The sequence below is a fragment of the Petaurus breviceps genome, unplaced genomic scaffold (assembly GCF_028583685.1).
Source record: "Petaurus breviceps papuanus isolate PSGF00001 unplaced genomic scaffold, PetGlider_PUasm1.0 227, whole genome shotgun sequence".
NCBI lineage: Eukaryota > Metazoa > Chordata > Mammalia > Diprotodontia > Petauridae > Petaurus > Petaurus breviceps.
This window is the reverse complement of record NW_027185896.1, coordinates 8664397-8691360: the sequence shown is the minus strand read 5'-3', so window position 1 is coordinate 8691360 and position 26964 is coordinate 8664397. Positions and strand designations below refer to the sequence as shown.

At 44.2% G+C, this 26964-nt stretch overlaps 1 protein-coding gene across 1 annotated transcript in view; it reads right to left on the bottom strand.

Moving 5' to 3' along the window:
- Positions 1-26964, bottom strand: part of CACNA2D2 (calcium voltage-gated channel auxiliary subunit alpha2delta 2) — a 442652-nt gene that overhangs the window by 232920 nt on the left and 182768 nt on the right. Inside the window, exon 3 of the mRNA XM_069095393.1 lies at positions 2651-2767. Coding sequence (XP_068951494.1) covers positions 2651-2767 — 117 coding nt within the window. The remainder of the gene's footprint in view (positions 1-2650; positions 2768-26964) is intronic.

Below are 26964 nucleotides of genomic sequence, written 5' to 3'. Positions count from 1 at the left end.
CCTATTTGGGCCTCAGTTGTTCCTTTGTAAAAAGGAAGTTGGACTCGATAGGATCTAAGAGTTCTTCTGGCCCCAGCATCCTCTGGCTTTGTGTCCTGGGGTTTCCTTGGCACCTTCCTTTATTTGACTCTCATCTCTCCCTTCCCCCTCATCATGCCCAAAGTCCTCAGAGCCTGCTACCTGCACACAGGGAAATATCTACCGAATGACTTTTCCTTTCTTTCTCCCGGGCTGTCCAGTCTCAACCTCCATTCCTGGAAAATGAAATGACCTCAGATCCAACGACAGCAGAAACCACATCTAACGTGGTATTTACCTCAAGCTGATACCCCTGGAGGGCTGGGGAGGAGCACAATGATGTCTGGTGTCAATCGTGACTGAGAAAGAGAGGGAAAATGAGTAAGCATGAACCATCTGTACCTAGACAACTCTTTAGGCTTCCTAAAAGGGTGGGAGGGAGGGCTCAGAGGGTCCCAAACAAAAAACTCACCTTCACTCCCTGAAATCCTCCTTGGATTTCAGCACCTATAGATCCAGACCTTGAAGGGAACCAGGGCTCATAGGTCCAGAGCTTGAAGAGATCTCATAACTCATTTAGTCTGATATTCTCATTTTACAGATGAGGAAACTGAGGCTCACAAGAGTTAAGTGACTTGCCCAAGATCATGTAAGTAGGATTTGAACCCAGACCCACAGATTCCAGAGTGGGGGCTCTTTTTATAGTGCACACTGGCATTCCTCAGAGTAAATACTGCCTTTTTGGGGCTCCTCTTTCAAATGTATGTCCCCTGGAAGGGGGTGGGGCAATGCTACAGGTTTAGCTATCCCTACCTCATGGTAACTGATGTAACCAAACCTTCCTCCCCGATCCTAGTGCAAAGATGGGGGATGCAGAGAAAGTCATGAAGGGGTGATGGGGGTAGGAAGATACTGAAGACAAACTCTCCTTTTCAGTTCTTTGCTACTACAAAAAGTGCTGCTACAAATATTTTGGTGAGGCAGGAAGGTGGCTCAGTGGATAGAGATCTGGGCCTAGAGTCAGGAGACCTGAGTTCAGATCTGGCCTTAGACACCTACCAGCTGTATGACCCTGGCCAAGTCACTTAACTCTGTTTACCTTAGTTTCCTTATCTGTAAAATGTGCATACTAATAGCACTTGCTTTCAAAGTTTGTTGTGAGAATCAAATGAGATGTTTGTTAAGCCCTTAGCACAGTGCTTGGAAAGCAGTTCTTAATTGGCCTGCTGGTTTTCTTTCTTCCTGGTGCATATTGGGCCGCCTTGGGGTAAATGCCTAGCAGTGGAATCTCTAGGTCAGAGGGAATAGACATTCTAGTTACTTTCTGAGCTTAATTCCAAAGTGCTTTCCACAATAATTAGACCAATTCACAACTCCACTGAAAGTTCATTAGCTTGTCTGCCTTTCCATGTCCCCTCCTCTCCTCATCTCTTCAGCTTGCTGGGTGTGAAGTAATAAAAGCTCAGAGTTCTTTTGATTTGCATTCCTTTGATTATTGGTGACTTGGAGAATCCTTTCATATGGCTGGTGACAGTTTACAGGTTTTTTTTTTAACTTGTTTGTTTATATCTTTTGACCACCAATCTATTGGAGAATGACTTTTCATTTTATAAATTTGTGTTATTTCCAAAATGAACATATACTAGCTGTGTCACCCTGGGTAAGTTACTTAACCACTGTCTGCCTCAGTTTCCTCACCTGTAAAATGGGGACACTAATAGAACCTACCTTCCTAGGGTGGTTGTGAGGTGCAAATGAGACAATATGTCCGAACTGCTTTGCAAACCTTAAAGTCCTATAGAAATGCTATTTTGTATTGCCCTGTGTATCATGGATGTCAGACTCTTATCAGAGATATCTGGTGCAAATTTTTTTGCATGTTCATACTTTTGCATGTCATACTTTATTTACATTTTCTTTTTGAAGTAACACAACAAAGCCTATAAGGCAGACATTACTTTCATGGAAAAACTGAGACCCAGAAAAAGATGATGGTTGAATTGGTGGTGGAACCAGGACCTCAGGACTCCAGGGCCATGCTGTCTATTCACTGTGCCACCTAGCAGCCCCTTCCAACCCATTTATACCTCTCAGTGAGACTGGTTCCATTTGCATGTGGTTCTGAAAATGAAGGTCAGGCAGCCCTCCATTTGTGCCTGACTTTAAGAGAAGAATGAAAGTTTACAGGATCCTAGTCTAGGTCTCTTGGAATAACAACAGCCCAGTTTCTCAATCATCAGAGACCAAGTCCCTCAAAAACAGCCCCCAGGGATGCCATGATGAGAGAAAAGCATGTGTTCCCAACATCAACTACAACTGTTTCCAAGCCCATGCTCATTCCCACCCTGAGGGATAATATGAACAGTTTTCTCCTCACGCCCTCCAAAGTGACCCCTGGAAGCCATGACCTTGCAATGGATTCCATAGAAGTGGGAGACTGGCAGAGGGGAGAGCACTGGCTTAGTCAGCTGTTGGAACACTTTTCTCATCTGTAAAAAAGGCACAATAATTCCCAGAGTCATTCTGAAGATTGAATGAGATAATAAATATTGAGCTTGACAGACCTCAAAAGTACCAAATAAACAAATGAACAACTAAATAAATAAATACTACAGTCTTTCTTCCTTCTTACCTTCAGAGCCTGGACTTTCTTGGCCAGTAGGCTCTCAATATCTCCTGCCACCTTCTCCACAAGTTTCTGGGGGACATTCTCCTCGATCTCAAACAAGTTTCTGTTGTCCTTGTAGATCTGGAGAAGAAAGGAAGATGAAAAAAGTCAGGATAGAATAGAAGAAAAATATACATTTCTGGGTTGGGGTTTTGGCTCTGAATTTTTTTACTTTTCTTAAAAATAATAGCTTGTGTTTCTGTAGTGCAGTAAGGGTTATGAAAACTTTTTCTTACAACCCTGTGAGGTAGGTATTGTGTGATTATCCCCACTCTACAGGTGAGGAAACTAAGGCTCAAGAGGGATAAGGGACAAGGGCAAACAGTTTATAAAAGTGAGCACAGGGATTTGAACATAGACTTCCTGACTCTATAGAACCACCAAATTTAAGTGTTGGAACGGATGCTAGTGTCCATCAAATCCAATCTACTCTTCTCTGACTCTCCTCTGCCCAAATCCCTATATGGGGTGGCCCAACCTTTTCTTGAAGACCTTTGGTGAGGGAGAGTCTACTGCCAGGAACCTTTTCCTCACATCAACTGTAAATCTGTCTCTTTGCCCTTAATTTTGTTCTTTGGAGCCAAGCAAAACAAGTCTCCTGCCTTGAAAGATCTTTAATTCTTGGAAGATAGCTATAATGGGATGTTAACAATAGAATGTTCTTTGCTTATGCAACTGAAGTTTTAGACAGGAAAGTAGCCTTCATGTCTCCCCACTCTGACACTGGTGTGAGCATGGCTTACAAGCTACCCACAGGTGAGCACCAGTCTGCCTCCCCACTGTGTGAAATTCTCCCCTCCCCATGAAATGACAGAACTGGAGGAGTGGTGATTCTTATTACAAAAGAATTCTCTACTTCAAGAATAGGCTTATATCCAAGAAATTTCAGTTTTTGTTTACAGGTACAGGACAGCCTGACAGAGTGTGTGGTGGCCCTTGTCTACTGCAGATAGAGCAGTAAGGAAGAGAAACATGGTAGTCATGAGGAAAGAGGTAGGGGCTTGATTAACAATGGTCTGATTCTTGGCCATGCTATTTTCAGGAATGCATAAAAAAGAGGAATGCCTTTATTTTTAGATCTAATAGTATATAGTCTATTCATATGGTACTTAAAAAAACCCTAGGATCTCAAAGCCCTTTCAAAAGAGAAATTCAATCCAGAGACTCCAGCCTCAATGGTCCCTAATCAAATCCAAAGAAATGTCTGCCAGGGGAAGAGTTAGCCTACCCTGAAAGATTTTAGAGGAAGATTTCACAACCCCCTGAGTCCACCTGTTCTACTCTATCTTAGTCCTCACAGATGGTTAAGGCCTTTTTACAGTTTAATCTATCTTATTCCTTCTGGAGATCACATGATTGGGGTGTGTGTGTGTGTGTGTGTGTGTGTGTGTGTGTGTGTGTGTGTAGGGTTGAGAGGATTAGTCTTGTTTCCTCTGTGACCAAGGGTATATTGTTATGAAATAGCTGTCTTAAGGTTAAGCCTGGGGCTAGAGTTAAGGGTCAGTGTAGGATTAGGGTTAGGGCCCAGTCTGACCAGGGGCAAGGTTTTTGTTTGGGTCTGCAGTTGGGTCAATGTACCAGCCTGTGACTAGGGGCTCAGTCTGTGGAAAAGATTAGGGATAAGCCTGTAGTTGCTGTGAGGAGAGTGTGGATGGCTCTTTATATCCCATTCCCACTACTGGAGAAATACCTCAATGAACACATCCTGTCAACAGAAAGTCTGGGTTTTAATCTCAGCTCTTCCACTAATTTTCTGGATGAATTTGTGCATTTTACTCCTTCTTCTCCCACTCACAAAATGGAGTAGGAGTAGTTAGATCAATGGATTTCTTTCATAATTATTTTTATTGGAATAATTTGTTTTCACATCATCTTCATTTCTAAATATGTCTCTCCTTTACTCATCTCATAACTGAGAATGAGAAAGAAAAAGTCCATTTCAGAGAAATCAAAGAATACATCAACAATATCTGATGCGATATTCAATATTCTACCCCTAAGGACCAGTTGACTTCTAAAGTCTCATCTAGGAATAACCTTCGATAACTCTGGGATTCGAGGACTGCTATCTTTCTATTTGAGGTTGACTCAATGCATGACAGGTTTTCTAGGACAAGAGGCAGATATTAGACAGTCCTCCCTTCCAAGGCTCTAAACAACAAGGGGTAGAATGAAGTGGTCTTCCTTCATTTTGGGTCTCTTGCCCTCGCTACTTTCTGGCTTTCCTTCTTTATCACCAGAAAAGAGCAGAAGATTCCGCTGATGAACACATCTGTCACACATCTGTTTCTCCTTCTCTGTAGGAGACGGGGGGAACAACAATAACAAAACACCATTGAGCTTGAAGGACTGGAAGCCCGGACCGGAACATAATGTTAGAGCTGGAACCTGGTGCCTCAGAGGCAATCTAGTCCAAACACTTCACTTTAAAGGCGAGAAAATAGAGACAGGAAATGATTTGCCCAAACACACAAAAGAACCGGGATTCCCCACAAGTCCTATAACTCCAAATTCCCTTCTTTTTCTTTCCCCACAAAAGTTTTACTGGTGTTTTTTTCTTTCTTTCACTATTGTGGCTTCTCAGTATTCCTCCCAACCCCAAAAAGCATTTTTTTCTTATAACAAAGAAAATCCGTTAAGTGAAACAGATAGGTAGTGAGTGATTGATTCCAGCTGACTGCACGCATGGCGATCTGCAATTGTGGTCCACCACTTGCTCTATTCAAGGGAAGGAGCTGTGGTTCATTATTCATTTTCTGGAACCAAGACTGAACTTTGCATATAATGTAAAGTCTACTTTTTTTTTAGTGGTTTTATTTTGTTTGGATGATTATTGTCGTTATGATGTCTTTTGTTCTCCTGGCCCTGCTGACTTTACTTAGTTCCAAATACCTGTTTCTGTGGATTCATATTCACTATTTCTAATGGCACAGCAATATTCCATTACATTCATATGCTACTTTTTTTCCCAGCCATTCTCTAATAAAGGGCCACCTACTTTGGTTCCAATTTTTAGTTACTCCAAAAAGTGCTGTTCCAAATATTTTTGTATATATCTAATCCAATTCAATTTATTTCAGTTCAGCAAGCATTTAAGTGTTAGGCACTGGCGATACAAAAACAGAATGGTTCCTGCCATCCAGGAGTTTTTATTGGACTGATGTGTGTGTATGTGTTGTGTGTGTGTGTGTGTGTGTGTATGTCTGTGGTACACTTATATAAATGAGTACTGCAAATACAAAATAAACCCAATTCTAATACAAAGTTAGTTCAGGGTAAGAAGAGAACACAAACAATTGGTGAAAGGATGGGGAATCAGGAAAAGAATCAAATAGAAAAGGGGACTGGATTCTAAGAAATAGAGGTGAGGAGGGAGAGCACTGTAGGCAAGGGAGACACTCTGTGTATTGGGAAATGATTTCTTTTTGACCTAGACTGATGATTTCATTGATGCAGGAACTCAGTGTGAAGAAGTTCCTTCCATCAATGCACATCAGTCAATGTTCTCTGGCTTAGAGTTGCCTGGGGCCACTGTGAGGATATCTGGCTTGCTGTGGGGACTAACCAGTATGTGCCAGAGGCACGAATTAAATCCAAGCTGTCCTGAGTCTGAGGTCTACTCCCAGGGTTGCCACCATGATTGTGGTGTAAAAAGCAAATGTTGGCAACAGAACATTAAAAAAGAAAGAAAAATGTGAGATGTGTCGCAGGAACCAAGACAGGTAAATGGCCTGATTTTCAAAAAACGGGAAAGGGTAAATTTCAAACTCTTTGGTGTACTTGAGTTTACATCCTCACAAAATTCTAACATTAAAGAAATGATTGGAGTGTATTTGGAAAGGGACTCTCAAAGAACCATTATATATAATATAATAATTATAATATTATATAATAATACAATAATAATAAGTTCTTGGCATAGTGTCTGGAACACAATAGTGCTTAATAAATGTTTACTGATTGATAAGGTACTTATTAAGTCCTTACTATGTGTCACAAGCTATGCCTAGCACTAGGAATACAAACACAAGAAAACAAGACAGCCTCTGCCCTCAAGATGCTGACATTCTAGTAGGTGAGGACAATATATCAGTAGTTGAAAGGGGATAGGGAAGATAGTGGCATGGTTTGTAAATGGCTAAAAATGATGTGCAACCTGGGTCTGGGCAAGAGAATGTGAAAGTTCACCCATAAGAGCCAGACCCCGGGGGGTGGGCCCAGTGTCCAAGGCTCTGGTGGGAAAGAGGAGGTTGAATCTGATGGCTGGAGTTCAAGAAATGACTCAGAAGTGGTCCTATCCAACTGAGCTCAGGTGATTTTTTTTGTTTTTTGTTTTTTACATTTTTAATAATTTTAAAAATAATTTTAATACCATTGACTTAGTAAACAGGTTTTAGTAAAGCATTCAACAAAATCTGTCATGTTATCTTTGTGGACAAGCTATAGAGATTTAGGTGAAAGGGTAATAAAACTAGGTGTAATTCCAAACCAGACCCAAAGAGTAATATTTAATGGTTGATGTCAACCTAGAAGTCTCTAGCAGAGTGTCCCAGGGACCTATTCCTACTCTAATATCATTTAACATCTTTATGTTATGACTTGGAGGAAAGCCTAGGCAACATGCTTATCAAATTTGTAGATTTGATAGTTGGGAGAGAAAGCTAACAAGGTAGATGACAGTCAGTCAATATCTATTTAGACCCTGATGGGCAAGATCAGGGGTGGGGAACCTGAAGCCTCGAGGCCATGTGTGGCCCTCTAGGTCCTCAAGTGTGGCCCTTTGACTGAATTCAAACTTCACAAAACTAATCCCATTAATAAAAGGATTTGTTCTGTGAAGTTTGGATTCAGTCAAAGGTCTACATTTCAGTTCCTCACCCTGGTCTAGATCAAGAGGCCAAATAGGGGGAAATTTAACATAAATTCCATACTTAGGTTCAAGAAAACCAATTTCATGTGTACAGAATGGGTGAGACAAGTGTAAATCTGGTAGTTTTTGTGGACTTCAGGTCAATATTAGACAAAAGTGTGCCATGCTAGCTATGGGAGGTATGATATCTCCCATGTGGGCTAGGCTAGTTTTTTTCGAAAACCATTCTGGAATCTTAACTGATTCATAGGATAAAGACTCAGAACAATCAAGTACTAAAGCCAGCCCATGAGGAGACAGGAGTTTCTCTCTCAGACTTGACTGGCTTTCCAATATGGCCAATATAGAGAGGTAGAGAAGCTATGCTCAATGAAATCAAAGGCTGTATCCTTGCTGTATCCTTTCCCATGCTATGGCTAAGAAAATCTTTTGTTAACTACTAGATGGTTTATGACTGTCTCATTATGTTACAATTTTGAGTCTAAAGCACCAGATCATCCTGAATCAGGCTTGGTCTACAACAAGAAACCAAATGTGATCTTAAGCTGCATGAAGAGATAGTTATTAGCTGTGTGACCCAGATAAATCACTTAGCCTCTGAGTGCCTCAGTTTCCTTAAATGTAAAATGAAGGGATTAGACTTCATGGCTTCCATGGCCTCTTCCAGCACTAAGACTATGATCCTATGATAACCAAAGCATGGTGTCAATGGGAGAGATATGATTTTTGCTCTACTGTGATCTAGTTAAAGAACTACAATTTGTTTTAAAAGGCAACGCTAAGTGGGATGTTGACAAAATGGAGCACATCCACAGTGGAATGACAGACATGGTGACTATGCCATATAGAGATCAGTAGAAAGGGGTGAGGTTGTTTATCCTGGAGGAGAGAAGGCATGGGATTGGATCATATATTTGAAGGAAAGATTAGACCTGGCCCCAATGGGCAGAGAACTAGGAGCAGCCAGTGGAAGTTTCAGAGAGGCAAATTTCAGCTTAATGAAAACAGAAACTTACCAACAATTAGAATCATCCCAAAGTGGAATGGACTGTCTCAGGAGGCACTAAGAAGGTCTTTGAGAGTAGGTTGGAGGGCTTCCTGTTCAGATACCCTATGAGGTCCCTTACACCTCAAATTGTGGGATATTCCTTTTTCCAAGGCAGAGATGATACAGGGAAGTATTCATCAAGATCTCAGGCACTTTTTTCTCCTTTTTGTTGGTTCCTATAATGCTGCAGAGGTCTGAGGATCTGAGGATTCTTGGAGTTAGAAATGTTCTTCTTCCCCATAGGAATAATCTTTGTGGTCTAGACCACAGAATAACTCCCCATAGGATTCCCTTAAACTGCATGCCTTGTCTAGGTGTCCAGGGATCAACAGGGGCAGGGAGAGAGATTCTTGAATTAGATCATTTCCTATGGAATGGTCCACATGGAAGACATTATCCAACCCTTGACCTATGAACACACTTTAAAATCAAAGAGGTGGCAGCCAGGTCGATAAGCAGAAGTGGAACCCTCATTCAAATCCAAACTCTAGCACTTACTAGCTGGGTGACTTTGGAGAAGTCATTTAACTTCTCTGGGGTTCCATTTTTTCATGAATAAAATAAGGTTAGATTAGATGACCCTCTAAGGTCCCTCCTAGGCTTTGGTTTATAAAGCATTTAAATACTATTTTTATTTTATTTAACATTTTAAGTATTAATTTATTTAAAGTCAATTATTTTAATTTAATGACATTATGTCATTTGATCTTAATGTCAGCCTGGAAAATTAGGTGCTATTATTATATCCATTTACCAGTCAAGGAAACTGAGGCAGGGGGTAAAGTTGACTTGCCTAATGTCCCAGAGCTAATAATTGTTGGAGGAGGGACTCTAACCCAAATCTCCCTGACTCTGGGTCCAGTCTACTATTCCCTTATAACATACAGTAGTTGCTATTTTTTTTTTTCACTGCACCATGCTGCCTCTCAGAAAATCAGAAAGTAAATTCAGGCACAATTCACCTTTTACCTAAACATTCTTAATTTCGCAGAGTAATTCTCAACAGCTTTCCTTTAAATTTGGAGTTTCCTGATGCATTTCAAATTGCCTTCAGTGCACACAAGTGTAATGACAAAGACAGAGAGGCAGACACTTATGTCTGAGAGCAGTTCTTCTGAGGAAAGTGAGGTGTATTGGGAGAAGAGGAAGGGGCTGTATTCCCTTCTGACTTCCTGAGGTCCGGTGAATGAGGCTTTCCCACTTCCCAACAGCCACCAGTCAGAACCTTGCACAGAATAAAGTGGGATGTGTGAATGGGGAACAGTCAGTAAATCTGGATTCAAGGTCCTGCTTTGCCACTGACTCCCATGGTGGTCTTGGACAAACTCCTCCCCTCCTCAACGTCAATTGGTTAATCAACAAAATAAGGTTGGACTAGACGGCTTCCAAGAATCTTCTGGGCCTGATTCTTAGAATCTATGTGCTTGGAAATCCTCATTCTCTTGTTGTCTATATCCCAGAGCTTCTAGAAGGAATTCAGAAGGAATCCCTGAGTGCCAAGGACAGACCTTTGTTTCCTCCCCTTCTCCCCCCACCCCAGACAAATGGTTTTAGAGGATCCTCAAAGCAATGGAGCCTATAAAGAAAGCTGGGTTGGGACTATTATCCTCATTTTACAGAGAGGAGAACCGGAGAAGAGAGACTTGTCCATGGTTATATAAAAATGATGGCAGAAATAGGCCTAGAACCCAACCTGGGGCCCCTTTGACTACAGTAGGCTGTCTCTGAGGGTGTGTGTGTGTGTGTGTGTACATGTGTCTCTGTATTATTGTATTGTCTCTCTGTGTGGGTTGATAAACATTTCTCTAAGCGTCTGTGTCTCTAACATCTGCACCTGGGTATCTGAAGCCAGTTGTTTTGACAAAGGTCAAACCTGGTGGGTGCAGGAGAGGGATTGTGGTGGAGCAGGGATGGTGGGGGTAGAGCTTGGGACAGGAAGAGTAAGTAGGGGGTGGGGGAGGAGATAAAGAGAGAGATAGAGAGGGAAAGACAGGGAGGGAGAGATAAAAGAAAGAGAAAGACAGAGAGAATGACAGAGAGATGGAGAGAGAGATAAACAGGCAGCCAAACATCGAGAAATAAGAAGGGAGGGAGGGAGAGGAGGAAAAGGAGAAGGGAGGTGGGAGAGGGGTGGAAAAGGAGAGAAAAAGAGAGGGGAGAAGGGAGGGAAAAGGAGAGGGGAAGAGGGAGAGGGGTGGAAAAGGAGAGTGGAAGAGAGGGGGAAGGGGGGAAAGGTCAGGGGAGGGAGAGAGAAAAAAAGGAGAGGGGAGGAGAGAGAGAGAGAGGGGAAAAGGAGAGGGGAGGAGGAAGAGAAAAATGGACAAGAGGACCAGGGAGAGGGCAGGGGAGTCTGGGAAGTTCCTGGGGCTGCTACTGGTTCCCCAGGGTTTCCTTGTGGCAGTTCATGGTCTATATGTAGCAGCCCCAGGGGCTAGACTCCCAGGGGTTAATGCTAGCGGTCTGATGTGGCCAGAATAATTTTCTCTCTTCCACTCCCCTTCCCTCCCCACTGCCAATTCCTTTTTCTTTCTTGATGTTTTTTTTTTTTTTTAATAGGAAACAGCTGAATAAAATACTTTGTTGTGAAGTAGCAGCATTTCATCTTGTGCAGCCAGGACTCCTGAGGCCCCTGTTCAAGGAGAAGGCCCAGCCTAAGGGCAGTCTGACCCTGCTGAGGACAGGGGGAAAAGGAGGTAGGGATTTAGGTCAGAGGCAGAAGCCCTTCTCCAAGGACCCTCAGAACCAGAACGACGGGGCTCCAAGCCTGGCCCCCTTACAGACCTGCCCAATGAAAAGACCTGTGCACAGAAACCCATGACACAGTTGCCACCTAGGAATAGGGGCAGAGACATCTTGTGAAACACCACTCCTCAGTGTTCCTGGCCACCCTCCCTGGAGGTGAAGGTACCCCAGTTTGGCTCTTCCCTCTTCTCCCAAATGGGGAACAGTACCAATATTTCCAGTCTGGCTTTTCACACACAAGTACTAGGAGAGAAAGTGTTCATATTATTACTCCCATTAGATGAGGAAACAGGCACAGAGAGACATGGAGTTGACTTACCCAGTCATCTGGCTAGAAGATGTTGGATCTGGGATTCTCCCTTAGCTCCCTGCCCTGGTCCAGTGTTCTCTGCACTAGAACAAGCTACCTCCATAGCCCACAAAATTCCTCAGTCTCTCTGGGATGGGTCTTCAGTTCTCCTTGTCTGTCCTGCTTCCCCTGCACTTTATCCTTTTTGATAATTCTGAGTGCTGCCAGTACCACCACCCTGCTTCCTCCCTCAGCAATGGTGCCGGCTGGCCCATGTAGGTGGCCAGTGTGGCCAAAGCCATGAGGTCATATAGGGTGAAGGGTTTCGGGTGGGAGGAGGGCACATGTAAAATCCTGGTACTTTAAAAAATAACTGGAACTTTCTTTGGGGCCTCTGAAGATACTGCATCAGTCTAAGAAACATCTACAAAGAAGGAGGTGGGTGGAATGGAGTCGCCTCCATTCTCCCTAACTCAGAAAGTTGGGGTTGGAAGACTGAGGTTCATCTTTCCCTCTTTCCCAGTCCAGACTGAGGCCCACCAGAGTTGAGGATGAGAAACTCTCTGGACCACAGGTGACAGAATTGTAGAATACGGAATGTCAGGGCTAGAGGGGATCTTGGAGGGCATCTACTTCAACCATCTCCAATGATAGACCGAGGAAACTGAGACCTGGTTCAAAGAAAGCACTTGCTCAAAGACACATAACTAGACCATAGCTAGAACTCAGGTCTCCTGATTCCCAGGCCAGAGATCTTGCCATTATATAATACAGAGGCTCCATCTGGAAGGCACTGGCTACCTGCCCCGCCCCCCCAATCTTCCTACTCTCCTTCCCAAATCTCCTATCTCAAAGACTCATGAAGGACAGAACTGGCACTTGCCTTTGAGATAGGCCTCTGGAGTCTAGCTCTGAGTGTCAAGAATGGCCTTACAAATGACCATTGATCAAGCCCTAAAGCTCCAATTCTTCTGAAAATGCCCCTTCTTGCCTTTATCTGAGCCAGGCAGTGTGGAAGCATTCAGGGGATTCAGGGAAAGGGCAAGATTCTCTCCCTTCTCCTTCACCCCAAACCACCCCCAGAGTGGGATAGCTGGTGTGTGGGAGCAGGGTTTTTACCTTTTGAGGTTTTGTGGTGCTCCCTTCTCTCTCTCTCTCTCTCTCTCTCTCTCTCTCTCTCTCTCTCTCTCTCTCTCTCTCTCACACACACACACACACACACAAACAGCCCCTTCTGAAATGTGGTCTCCCATAGCCCAGTGCTTATATTTCATGCTCCGATTAAAATCACTGTGGTGTCTATATTACATTAACAGGATGTCAGCTCCGGCGGGCGTCAGGGATAATCAGGCTGGCAGTGATAAGAGTGACACTGGTCTCCCTGGTGCTGCGACAGACAAAACAATTTGCACTGTGGGTAGCATGTTGCATGCGATGCATCATACATCATGCACCCTGCTCTGGGGAGAAAGAGGGTAGGGGGCGGGTACTTGTGAAGGGAGGACAGTCAGGGCTCCTTGGAGCCTTTCAGGGTGCCAGGGGAGAGTTCAAGTTGCCCATGGTGCAGCAGGGGACTAGTTTTGGAGGAAAAGAGAGGTCAGCATGGATGAGAGGGTCTGGAGCAAGGACTTCTGAGAACATCAGAGAGGAGAAAATTGAGAAGCAGATTAAAGACAGGAACAGTGAAAGAAAGAAGTCCAGGGATGTGAGACTAGAAGAAAAGGAGGGCAGAGAAAAGCTTGGAGAGATGGTGAGAGATCTGAAACCAGCCTGAAGAAGAAGAATGGCCCTTCACACAGAGTCTTTCTTCTATATATTCTCATTTCAACCTCATGATATCTCTACAAGGGAGGGAGGGCATGGATTCTTGCTGCTGTTTAATGGAAGAGGAAACTGAGGATTTGAGAGCCAAGGCTGGAATTCATGTATCACATCAGGGTAAGATTTTGGGTTTTTGTATCTTACCCCCTCAACCTCCCTATCCACCCATGAGAACACATACTCTGCTCCTTGGCTTGTGTCATTTCTTAGTTCTTCAAGTCATTACCCTGCTCCAGAAGCTCCTGTGGTTCCCTATTGAATTTAGGATAAAATGCAGATGCCTCTGTTTGACATTCCAAACCCTTCATAATATGGCTCCCACTGGCATTTTCAACCACATTCCAGACACATTAGTCCCCCCCCCTTATGCTGCTAGACAATAGGTTCCCAAAGTGGGTGATATCGCTCCCTGGGGGGGTGCTGGAATGATCCGGGGCCAGTAGCCTCAGATGCAATTAGAGAGAGGTGAGTAAAAATAAGGGGGTGGTGGAAGCATAAGGAAAGAAGAGAAGAAAATTTTGAAAAAAACATTTGTACATGTTCCATCTGTTATGTGACAGAGTTAAAGTAATAGTGATTATATTATTTTCCAAATAAACACAAAAATGCAAGTTATAACTGATCAGTGGTCAAGTTCGCTGACAGGTCTTAACAAGCAAGTGTTGGCAGGAGCATGTTGTGCATTGTCGGGAAATCTCCACGCATAAGCAGGAATATGTGTGTGTAATGACTTGTTTACAACATGATACTATATGGTTATGTGGTGCAATATTGCATTACCAAAATTTCAGTGCAGGAAAAAGCCCATAAATTTACAATAAATTGTTAAATTTAAAATGCATCCTTTAAAAAAATTATATTTTTAAATGATGCAATTTCTTAAAAAATGAAAGGGTTAAAGGAAGTAGATTTCCTGGGGTACTGAAAAATTTTTTTAAAGGGGGCAGTAGGCCAAATAAGTTTGGGAACTTATGTTCTAAACAAACTGGACTAATCACTGTTCCCTTGACATGATTTTATCTCCTATCCCCGTGCCTTTGCAGAGCCCACTCCCCATGCTCATAGTACACTCCCTCATCTCCTTTCAATTCTTAGAATCCCTGTTTCCTTCAAGGCTCAGATCAAGTTCTGCTCAACAATTCCCCCCCTCAAGATCATAAGTATTTGTGTTTATTTTTATGTGTTTGTGTTGTTTCTTCTTGATAGAATGTAAACTCCTTGAGGGCAGGCCTCCTGCTTTGTTTTTATTTTATCCCCAGCATCTATCACAGGCCCTGGTACAGAGCAGGTGCTTAATGAATGCACCTACTGAATGAAGAATGCATTTATCATGCAGTTGTTTCTCATGAGTCAGCTAGATGACTTTGCAGCTGGAATACTGGACTTGGGAGTCTACATGATCTGAGTTTGAATCCTATCTTACATGCTAGTTGTGCAACTCTGGGAAAGTCACTTACTCTTTTCTCAGTATCAGTTTCCTCATCTGTAAAATGGGTCTGATAATAGCACCTACTTCCCAGGGATGCTGAGAGGCTCAAATGAGATAATATTTGTGCTTTATAAATCTTAAAGCTCTACAGAAATGCTGGTTGTTATTATTCTTCTGCCAGTCATCAAGGCGAGAACGTTGTGGTCATTGAAATGTAGTTCACACTGATAGGTGGCAGAGATATCAGTGACAGTCTCCAACTCATCTACACTGTCATATGACATAGGTTCCACTCCCTGTGTTTTACAAATAGCCTTTACCCCTTCTCTGGGTATTCCCATAGGGTCCACACTTTCATGTGCCTATTGGACATCAGTATCTGAACAAGTCTTCCCTGGCTGATCATGGTTGACTAGTGGGGCTACTGAATGTACATTCTCCTCCATCCTCTCTCTAAAGTTCCAACCAATGATAGAATTAGAATCCAATCTGAAGGCATAGCAGTAGAAGTGAGCAGAGGATTCAGAGCTCCAAGGGACCTAAGAAGGCATCCAATCCAATTCAATCATTTTACAATAGATTTTCATTGCCCAAGGGGGAAAATGAGATCCAAAGAGATGAATGACTCAAAGAGGTTTGAGGTTCAAGTAGCAGAGCCTAGATTGGAGTCCACATCTTCTGACTCTAAGAAGAGTGTCCTCTTTACTTCACCATGCAAACCTTTTTCTTTTTCTGCACATTCTTCCCTACTTATCCTGTGGGGCCCCATTTCGGTGGCTGGTGGAGGCTAAATGGCTGGACTGTCCTTTCACCTGACTTCCAGGCAGAAGGCAGACTCTCTAACACTTCAACTCTTGTGATAACAGGCACAGTACAGACAGAAAGACGCCTTCCTGGGATGGGAAAAAAGGCCACCAGGGCTTCACTTCAACACACAGGGAGATGTTGGGAATTATTCCCTGGCTTATTGCCTATTACATTTTACACCAAGTTCACTCCCAGACAACCTGCAAAACCAAGAGGCCTGAGGAAAAACCAGAAGCAAACTATGTTTCCAGGTGACCAAATCTCAAATAATTCAGTTTGTGAATTATCACCAAGTGTTAAAAAATCTTAGGGCATCTCTAAAGGGACATTAAAGGAAGATGTTTCTTACTCATGTTTCTTTTGATGTCTCTTAAGCAAATCTCTTCCCATCTGGGTCTGAATTTCAAACTCTGAAAAATGAGAGGGTTAGATTGATTTCTAAAGTCTGTTCCAACTCTAAATCCTCTAGTCCCTGTAGGCTGGCCACAGACTATTAGAGCTGAACTGGGAGGGATAAGGAGAGAATCATCTCATAGTGTGACTTACCCCAAATCCCAGACTGCTAATGGCAGACCTGGTAGTAGAGAACAAAGGTCTCCTGACTTCCACTACCCTTTTTATTCTGCTTGATGCCTGTGATGCAGCAGAGAGAGCACTGGACTGGAAGTCAAGACACTTGGGTTCCTCAGTCTGGCATCCATAAGCTGTGTGACTATAGGTCAATCCCTTCCCCTCTCTGGACCTCGATTTCCCCATCTGTGAAATGGGGTAGGTGGACTAGGTCATTAATAAGGTCTCTTCTGGAATTCACATCTTACATCCCTTGTTCTTACTCTAGCATACCATGTTTTATGTTCTAAGGCCTTCCTAACTCAAACATTCTGGGTTCTAAGTAAGGGGCTTCTCAGCTCTGACATTTCCTTTTCTAAGTTCTAAAGGTCCTCCAAGATCTAACAATCTGACGTCTGTATTATAAGTTCCCTCCTAGATCTGGTAGTCAAAGATGGTTCTCAGATTCTAACCAGTCACTGTCTCCAATGCCCAAATTCTTGCTTTGAGGATGGGACATTTTTTTTGCAGGGGAAGTGGATAGAAAGCTTAGGGAGAAGCAAGGCCTGTTTCCATAGTCTTGGGGAGAGGGACCTGATGCTTTTCAATAGCTTGACAACTCTTCCAAGGAGGTGTCAGTCCCTGGGCCTGATAGACTGATGCCAAACCTGCTTCTGGCCACCCTATTGATTTTTCTGTATCCTGTCACTGCCACAGTCTTCACTTCCATAGGAAAGTGATTATAAACTTTCTTGGATGGATTACTTCAGCTAAGGATGAACCTGACTTGTTCCCCCTTCTCCTCATCTTTCCTTGTCTCGGCAGCAACAGAACTACTGACCAACTTAGTTACCTATGATGAGATACCTGGTTATGTGCTCTGTCTAAATCATCCAGAAACCACTACTTCTCCCTCCCCCTTTTTAATAAATAAATTAATTTATTTTTAGTTTTCAACATTCACTTCCATAAGGTTTACATTTTCTCTGTCTCCCTCCCCTCCCTCATCCCCAAGATGGCGTGCAATCCAATATAGGCTCTACATATACATTCTTATTAAACATTAGAATTAGAATGAATGGGAGGAACCATGAGAAAGAAAATCAAAACAAAGCAGAAACCACTACTTCTGTAGCTGCAAAAGGAGTGTCCTTGAGACTGACCTGGTGATGGGATGGAACATTCGACCAGAAGTCAGGAGCTGGTTTTGGTCCCTGCTCTGTCCCTGACTGGCTCGGTGACCTTGGCTGAGCCCCTTCTCTTGGTTTCTAGCTTCCCTCTCTGTAAAGGGAAGGGGCTGAACAAGATGGCCTCTAAAGTCTCTTTTAGCTCCAATATTATATGTTTGGTTTTAACCTTAAATGGTTTCTAGACTCCTTAGCCAGGTCTCCTACAAACTGGCACCCATTGTCCTCTTCAGCTACATTTAATTCGACCTCTCTGTATACTTGTTTCATTCACTGTACTCCACAACAAACTGAAATACTCGTGGTTCCCCAATCTCATGTCTCTCTCTCCTGCCTCTGTGAATTCACCTTGGTCAACCCCTGTGCCTGGAACACAGGCCCTCAACGTCTCTGCTTGGGGAAGTGCTTAGGACTGTCTCTTCCATGAAATCTCCCCAGATCTCCACAGCTGAAAGGGATCCTTCTATCCTCAGATCTTCCCTCTTTTGCCCCAATCCCATCCATTGTTGTTTATGTCAGTCATTTCCTTCTCATCCCTCATAAAATGTTAAGCTCCTTAGGCAATAACAACAATAAAAACCCACACCTATATAGTGATTTCAGGGTTATGTTAGTGCTTTCTTACAAAAGTGATGCATTGGGACAAGGACTAGATTTGGAGCTGGAGGACCTGAGTTAGAATCCTGGCCTTGTTACTTTTTATTGATATGATCTTGATTAAGTTACTCAGTCTTTCCAGTTCTGAATCCTTGATCTTTTAAATTCAATAGCAAGTATTGTTACCCCCACTTAACTGACAAGGAAAATGAGGTTCAGGGAGGTGAAAAGATTACCTCAAAGTCCCACAACAAATGAGTGTCAGAGCTGGGATTTTAACCCAGTGTTATTGGGCACTAGGTCTTGTTCACAGTAAGCACCTAGTAAGTGTTTGTGAATGGAATTGAATTGTAGGATCCATCTTCTATAGGACATTCCCTGATGACCTGACACCATCTATCCCATTGCACCAACCCCATCACCTTCAGATTTTATCATCTCCCTAGCTTCAGGACCCTGTCCAAACTGCCAGTGAGGGAAGCCTGGCATTCCCTGCTACCTTCTTAACCTTCAGATGCAGACACTGTGTGATCCTGGCTTCTGTCCCACCCCTGCCTATCACTCAACCAGAGAGCAGACATGGACTTGAAGAGGGGAGTGCTCTCTACCTCCTGAGGCAGCTCATTCCACTTTTGGACAGATCTGAAAGCTAGCAAGTTGTTGGTTTTTTTTTTTTTAACATTGAACCAAAATCAGTCTCCTTGTAAATGACTCCCACTGTTCCTGGTCCTTTAGGGTCAAACAGAATAAGTCGAATTGCTTTTTCTGAGTCTTCTCAAATACTTGAAGATAGAGGACAGGTTGACCCTAAATCTCCTCTTTGCAGACAGAAACATTTTGGGTTCTTTCAGTCGACAGTCCCATAGCCTGGTCTTTAATCCCCTCCCAATCCTATCTGCTGTCCTTTGGATGTACTCCAGTTTGTCAATATCCTTCCGAAAACATGGAGGGGAGTATTGTACAGTGGAAGGGCAATGGGTCAGAGGACACACCACCTCGGATGTGCATTCTACCTGTGTGTCCTTGGCCAGTGCCCTAACCCTCTCTGCAGTTTGGGAGGCTAGATGGCCTCTTAGCATCTTCCTGACTCTAGACCTCAGATCCAGTGTATCAGATTGGGCAGAGGATTTTCATTACTGCCATCCATGACTGTGTTTGCTGTTTGCCGTTCTGCAGAAAGCGAATGAGAGTCTAACTAATCTCTCTCTACAGCTGGTTGCCAATTCCCAGTTGGCTCGGGTCCTGGTGACTTCTGGCCTGGTGCTTGGGAGCTCTGGGGAGTGCTCTGCTCCCCAACACCCCTTTTGCCCCCCCCTTCCCTTCTCAAAGCTGGCCACGGAACCAAAGCAGCCTTGGCCTGGGCCCCAAGCAGCCAATGCAGGCACGAGGGGGATTCAGGTAAGCAGCTGCACCCAGGATCGAGCCAGAGAGGGAGGAAACCGCGCACAAAGCGCGGATCTCCGCCAGGATGCGGCTGCGGCAGCTACTGCTGCGTGCCCTGCGCTTTCTCCTCTACCCAGAATGTTAATTAGAGAAACTAAAAAAATTCCACAACAATAACAACTTAAACCCATGGATGCTCCTGCCACTTTAAAAGTAGTCTTTTTACTGAGGCAATTACCTGCAGCTTTGAGGTGCCAATTAGAGACAAGGCAGGGAGAGGCAGTGCCCAGGGCAGACTCCCTGAGGGAGAAGGCTGGGCTTTGTCTGAGAGGGAGAGAAGGGGAGGGGGAGAAGAGAGGAGAGGAAGGGAGGAGGGACAGAGGAGAGGAAGGAAAGTGGAGGAGAGGAAGGGAGGAGGGGGAGAGGAAGGGAGGAGGTAGAGAGGAGGGAGGGAGACTGAGGAAAATGGAGAGACCAAGGAAGATGGGGGGAGTGAGGAGGAGGGAGAGGAGAGAGGAGAAGGAGGGAAAGAGGAGTGAGGAGGAGGGAAGGGGGAGTGAGGAAAAGGAAAGAGTGAGGAGGAGGGAGGGAGAAAGTGAGGAGAGGAGGAAGTTAGGGAGAGCCCGGAGGAGAGAAGGAATGTGGGGGGGAGTGAGGATGAGAAAAATGGAGGGAAGGGATGAGGAGAAGAGGTGGAGGAGGGGCATTAGAAGGGAGAGGAGGAGGATGGAGGAGGGAAAGGAGGAAGGAGGGGAATGGGAAGGAAACAGAAGGAGGAAGGAAGGGGAAATGCGGAGGTAAGGAGGAAGGGTGAGGAGGAAGAGGGAAGAAAATGGAGAGGAGGAGAAAGAGGAGGGTGAATGGAAGAAGAAGAGGAAGAAAGGAGGAGGGAGGGGGGAATGAAGACTGAGGTCAAGAGATGGATGGAGGAAGGGAGAAAAGGTGATGGAGAGAAAGAAGGGGAGAAAGTCAAGCAACCCAGTTCTAGCTAATCACAGGAAGATGAAACTGCTTCATTAAATGATGGTCAGTGTTGTGACTATCGGGACAGGAATTTCAGGAGTTTCAAATGACAACCCCAGAGGAGGGTGGGGTAGCCATGCCATATATCAAACCACAAGCTTTCCCCTGAGTCTTCCTGATCTCCACCATTTTGTGAGACAGAGGAAGAAGAGATCCATACCCTCCCCCCCCCCCCAAATCTTGACCCCTGGTGTTCCCTGGTGTAAAGATGGGCGGACCTGGAGTCAGGAGAGTTGAGTGCACATTGTCCCCATGAAACTTACTAGCCATATGACCATGAGCAAGAGAATGAATGTCTCTGGGTCTTCTGGAGGAATGGTAATATTTCTAGCATCTATGTCACAGGATTGTTCTGAAGATTATATGAGATAATGTATGGAAGGTCCTTCGTAAGCCTCAAAGGGCAAGAAATGATTATTTTTAATAATCATGACATGCATGGGTAACTGGGAGCAGAATGACAGAGGGAGACTCAGATAACCTAGGTTTGAATCCTGGCTTTGCTACTTACTAACCAGATGATCTTGGGCAATCTTCACCTCCCTTAGTCCTAGTTTCCTTATCTGCAAAATGAGCAGGGTTGGACCAAGTAAGTGCTAAGTTCTGACCTCTAAATTTGTGATAGCATGTACTCAAATGACCAAGGGACTCATGATCTTATTGTTTCACAAGTTTCCATCTCTGCCTGCCCACCCCATGGGGCTGCCATCCATGTGCTCCCCAAAGTTCACCACAGGGGCTCACCCATTGGGCTCCTTCACTTCCACCCCCTACTTCAAGGGTAGCAAGTACTCTGGCTGTCCACTTGTCCTTTGTTCTTGCCTTGTGAACAGGTCATATTTTCTTCCTATCATAAAATTCCCAGCCTTCTTCAGAGCGCCTGGATGTGTGTATGAGACAGCCCGCTCACACCTACCACAGGTCCCTCATTGCCCTCTGGCCCTCTGTGTTACAAGGCAGTGGGTTTCCACGTCTCACTACAATATAACAACACTGGTAAAATGTTCGTATTGAAAAGTTGGGCCTTTGCTGTTTGGGGAAGCTTTGGGAAAGAGGAGTCAGTACAAGAACCTGGCAATTTCCCCAAAGCAACCCTGCCTGCCCTTTTCTTCCTTTTTGACTCTGGGTCAGTTACAGTACAATATACGAGTTCATAAGACAGGGAGAAGCAAAATGTGATGGTAGGGGAGGGAGAGAAGCCCCTTACTGACTGTGAAATTCAAGAAGGCTTCTTGGAAGAGGTAACATTTGAGTTGGGCTTGAAAGAATGCAAAAGGATTCAAGGGGGAAGGAAAGTATTCTTGGAAATGGGAAAAGTCTAAGCAAAGACAGAGAGACTGGAGAACTCAGGATATGTATAGGGACCATGGCCAGGAAGGACAGCAGAAATCATCTGACCCCTTCACTTGACAGTCTCAGAGAGCTTAATGCATCTTGCCTAAGGTCACAGTGAGTGGTGGATTCAGATGGCAAGTAATCCCATTTTATTAGAAAGCAGTCCATGTGGAGGTGTATTTTATGATATAAGGCTAGAGAGATTTAAGGTGGAATTAGATGATCCAGGCCTTGAATGCCAGACAAAAGAGTCTGGGTATTACTCTGGTATGCGATAAGGAGCCATCAAAAGGCTTGTGACAGAGAAGGGACATGACTGTATCCTTTGGATCAGTTATGTTGAAGACCAACACCAAATGTCATTTAGTCAAAGTCAGTAAAGAAATCCTGTAAAGCTAGAGTCAGAAGAGCCGGGTCTGAATCCTGACTCTGTCAATGTGGGACTCTGGGCAAACTGCTTCCCCCATTAATTTCCTCCTTAAAATGCATTTGGACTCAGTGGCTTCTGGGGTCTCTTCCAACTGGAGATCCTGTGACCCCCGACCTCTCCTTCAGAGACTCACATATTAATCAGTGCACAGAATGCATTTAATAAAGTGCTGCTAAATGAATGAATGAATTTAATCCAACCCCGTAATTTACATTCAGAATGCAAGGACCCAGCTCAGGATGGCACTGACAGTCTATGTTCTAAGGGCCATGGCAACTTTGAGATGCCATGTTCTGTCCTTCTCCACAAGGGGCAGATTTTCAAACTCAATCAGTCCTCTTGTCCTTACAAATCTCTCACCCTGGTCCCTGGTCTGGCCCCAACCTCGACTCTATTTTCTTATCTCCATCAAAAAAAAAGGTGGGGGATAAAACCCACTCAGTTCCCCAAAATCCAGGGGTTTTCTGAAGAAATATCTTTGAAAGCCTTTCTATTGAATTTCAGCCACTCAGGTTTCTGTCCTCAACTATGAAACAGATTAGCAAGTTAATGAGAAGGATGCTTTGGTTTAGTCCTTGCCCTACCCCTACCTATCCTCCTCTTTCAACTTTTCTTTTTTAAATTCTAGTTCTAACAATGTCTCAAACATGATCCGGCATGGCACATTTTGGGTCTTTTAAACCCCCCCCCCCTTTTTTTTTTTGCAAAGGGTGATGTGGTGGTGAGGGACAAGCAACCAAGACTGGTCCCAGCAGCAAGACAGAGGCAGACAGAGCCTCGGCTCCCCAGGAGTCACTTTCCTCAGCAGTCTCTGGGTTATTAAGGGCCTGCTTCGCCAGGTTTCCAGTTGTGTGGGTCTTTGAAGGGCACAGACACAAAGTGCCTTCAGCTCAGCACCCACCTGCCTGGCTGCCTGCCTGCTCTGGAGGAAATGACCTGGAAACATTTAAACTGATTAACAGTTTATTAACTCAAAGGGCAAGTAGTGAGAGAGGAACAAGGGGATAGGGAAGGCTAGGATCCCCAGAGATGCCAGGAGCTTTCTTTGGGAAGGAAACAGATTTTGTAGAGGCAACAAATGATCTCCCCAGGCTGCATCTCTTCGTCTCTTCCTTTCTTTACAGGCGGGGAGGCAGAGGAGAATTAGCCCAGGGACAGGGAGCAAGGGGACCTGGATTCTGGTCCTGGCTTTGCTCCTAATGTGCTCTTGGGTCAGTAAATCCCTTCCACCATGGGTTTGTATTTCCTCATCTGCAAAATGATGGAATTAGACTAGGCAATCTCTAAGCCCCTTCTGACATCGTATGTTGTATGTTCTAAGGGTCTTTCCAGCCTTGTCATTCTCAATTCTAAGGTCTTTCTAGATATGACATTCTATATTCTAAGGGTTCTTCCATCTCTGACATCATATGTTCTGTGCTTGAAGGGCCCTTCCAGTTCTAAGAACTGGGTCAATGGTCTGGGATCCTTCTCCCACCACTTTTGCAATAATTTACTTAATGGCATAAAAAGAGTAAATAATTCCAAAATCAGTCTTATTTATCTTTGGAATATATTATACATATGCATACAAGTATGGCCTGGCACTACTCTACAGAAAGGTTTTGGGGAAGGAGAGAAAAGGTAAATGATGTATATATGTAAATTGTAGCACAGTTTACTTCTGAATTATGCTTTGATCCAGTTGATAATAATCATGAAATCCTAGATGGAGAGTGGCAAGGGGCCTTAGAGATCACCAACCTAATTCCCTCCTTTTAGAGATGAGAAAAATGAGTACAGAGGTAAAAGGACATGTCCAAGATCACCCAAGTAGTAAGTGGGACAGTCAAGATTTGAACTCAGGTCTTCTGACTCCAAATGCAGTACACTTTCCCCTGCATCATGCAGCCTCTTTCATAATAGTGTGTGTTGTCATTCAGTCTTTTTAGTCATGTCCAACTCTTTGTGACCCCACTTGCGGATTTCTAGGCAAAGATACTGAGGTAGTTTGCTATTTACTTTTCCAGCTCATTTTTACAGATGAAGAAACAGATAGACAGAGGTTAAGTGATTTGTCCAAGGTCACATAGCTAGCTAAGTGTCTGAGGAAGCATTTGAACTCAGGACTTCCTGACTCCAAGTCCATTGCTTTTTGCACTATGGTGACCCTAGCTGCCTCCTAATAGTATGCATTATTTTAATAAGTACTGGGGAAGAAAGAGGACCCACCAAAACCTTATACACAGGGGTCGTTTTTAAAATGTTTATTGAATTGACTTTAGAAGCATACAACATGGTAATGGCATTCTCTTGTGATATTTAAAACCGGGCTACAGATAACTAGCATTGTAGATGCCATACAGTGTGATGTGGTGGAAGGGTGGACTGCATTTGAATTCAGGTCAGGGGACCTGGTTTTGAATCCCAGTTCATCTATCTAGCTGTGTGACATTAGACAAGACTCTTAGCCTCTCTGTGCTTCAGTTTCCTCATTTTCTTTTCTTTTTTTTTTTTTTGCTTTTTGGAGGGCAGTTGGGGTTAAGTAACTTGCCCTAGGTTACATGGCTAGTTTCTTTATGTGGGTGTTAAGTGTCTGAGGCCGGAACCGAACTCAGGTCCTCCTGACTCTGGGGCTAGCACTTTACTTACTGTGCCACCTAGCCACCCCCCTCATTTTCAAAAGAGAGAGTGTGGGAATGACAGGAGGGTAATCTGCAGGAGTGGAAAGGTTGGGATGGGGTCAAGGTGTTTCCCTTGGCAAGAAGAGGGCCCCCTCTTTATGAGAAACAGGGGTAAAGACACCTGAGTAATCTGAGATGAGGAAGAGTGACAAAGAGGGGTTTTTCTACCAATGACCTCCATTTAGTGAAAGTCACAAGATGGAAGGAGTGAGAAAAGAAAAGCCTTAGAATGAAAGAAAATTTGTTCATTATGGTGCAGGAATTCCAGGGTGTACAGAGGAAGGGGCAGGTAGATCTGGAGTGGGACACACAGGGGGTTAGTGCTGGAGATGGGATTAAGGGAATGAGCAGATGGGGAACAGTTGAATTTATGCACCTGCAGCCAGGGGTTCAGAATCCCTGGGGCAGGGAGAACACGAGGGGAAAGAAGTATATTAATTATTGAGAATGAGTCCAGGCATTATATAAGAGGTTGGAGAGAGGTTCACTGAGGCAGGTGGGTGGTTATACTATTTAAGAGCCTTTATAGAGGGCCAATGTCATGGTAAATGGTGATGCAGTATTCTGGAAGGTCCAGGAGATCTGTCTCACTATGGGCAGAAGGAGGCAAAGGTATAGCCTGAGGGAGTCTGGTTGGGAGGCAGAAATAGCAGTGGGAAGTTAGTTTGCTCAGGGGATGGTCTTTGGAACATTAGAGAAGACCCTAGGTAGAGGTTAGGATCTGGAGCTGACATAGGTTGCCAGAAATACCTCGGAATGGGAGTTGTATTTGCAAAGATATATAGTCCCACTTGGGAACTTGTTGAGAGGGTAGTATTGCATCTAATTGGTCCATTCAAGCACTAATTTCCCCCTCTGAACAGAAAGTTTCCTGTACCCATTTGGTGAGACATCCATTCCAGCTCCCTTTCCTCCTAACAGAGGAGGTCAGCAAAATATGGGATCCCAGCTACATCCACCCTAGAAATGGGGATGAGTTGTATTTTGCCAATCCGTGCTTTCCCACTTCCTCCCCCTTTTGATTATTTATGAAGCAGCTGGTGGGATCAGAGTGAAGTCTGGGGCTAAGGCACAGTCTGCATCAGGAGCCAAGGGTCAGAGTATGGTATTTTTGTGGAGTTAGTGATGCAGAAAAGGGCGAGGTGACTGTAGGACAGAATCTCAGAGATCGAAGAAGCTTCAGAGGTCAATCCCATCCAACCAGTTATAAGGATAACTCATGTCTGCATTGTGCTTTAAGAATCACAAAGTGCTCTCCTTATATCTCTGTGAGGGAGGGAGGCAGTTCAAGCATTGACCACGGAAACGGATGGAAAGAACACTGGATTTGAAGACAAAGTCCGAGCTCTTCTGACTACCCATGTCACCTTAGGCAAGGTGCTTCATCTCTTTGGCCTCAGTTTCCTCAACCGTAAAATGGAGAGGCTGGGCTAGAAGATCTCTAATATCTCTTATAGCTCAAAATCAATTATCTTTATTTTACAGATGAGGAAATCGGCTCTCTTAGAGATGAAGTAGCTTCCCCAAGATCAAATGCTGAAGTTGTATCTGATGCAGGATTTGAAGTCTTATGCTCCCTCCATCATGCCTTGATTACCTGACAGGATGTTCCTCCATAAAATCCCCAACAAATGGTCCCTGATCTTCTACTTTAAGAGCTCTGGGGAACTCACTACTCTGCAAGGCGGCCTTCTGCTTGTGGGTAGCTCTCACTGTAAGCTTTCTCTTCCAACTCCCCTCAGCCCTACCCCTTTCTTAGCAATGCACCTTCAGACTGGGCGGGTATAAAGAGGGAAATACTCCTGCCTTCCGAATCATTTTAATGCAACGACTGATCAAAAAGCCATTGCCTGAATGAGGGTAATTAGGAATAAGTCTGAGAGCAATCAGAAAGTGTGGAGAACCAAAGCAATCTTTGATGATAACTGCTTTCCCCCTCCCCTGCCCACTAGTAGAATGAGAGCAGGACTTTTCCTCCTTCCTTCTTTCCTTTCTCTCTCTCCTCTTTCCTCTCTGTCTCTATCTCTCTCTGTCTCTGTCTGTCTCTCTGTCTCTGTCTGTCTCTCTCTGTCTCTGTCTCCCTCTCTCTCTCTCCTCTCTCTCCC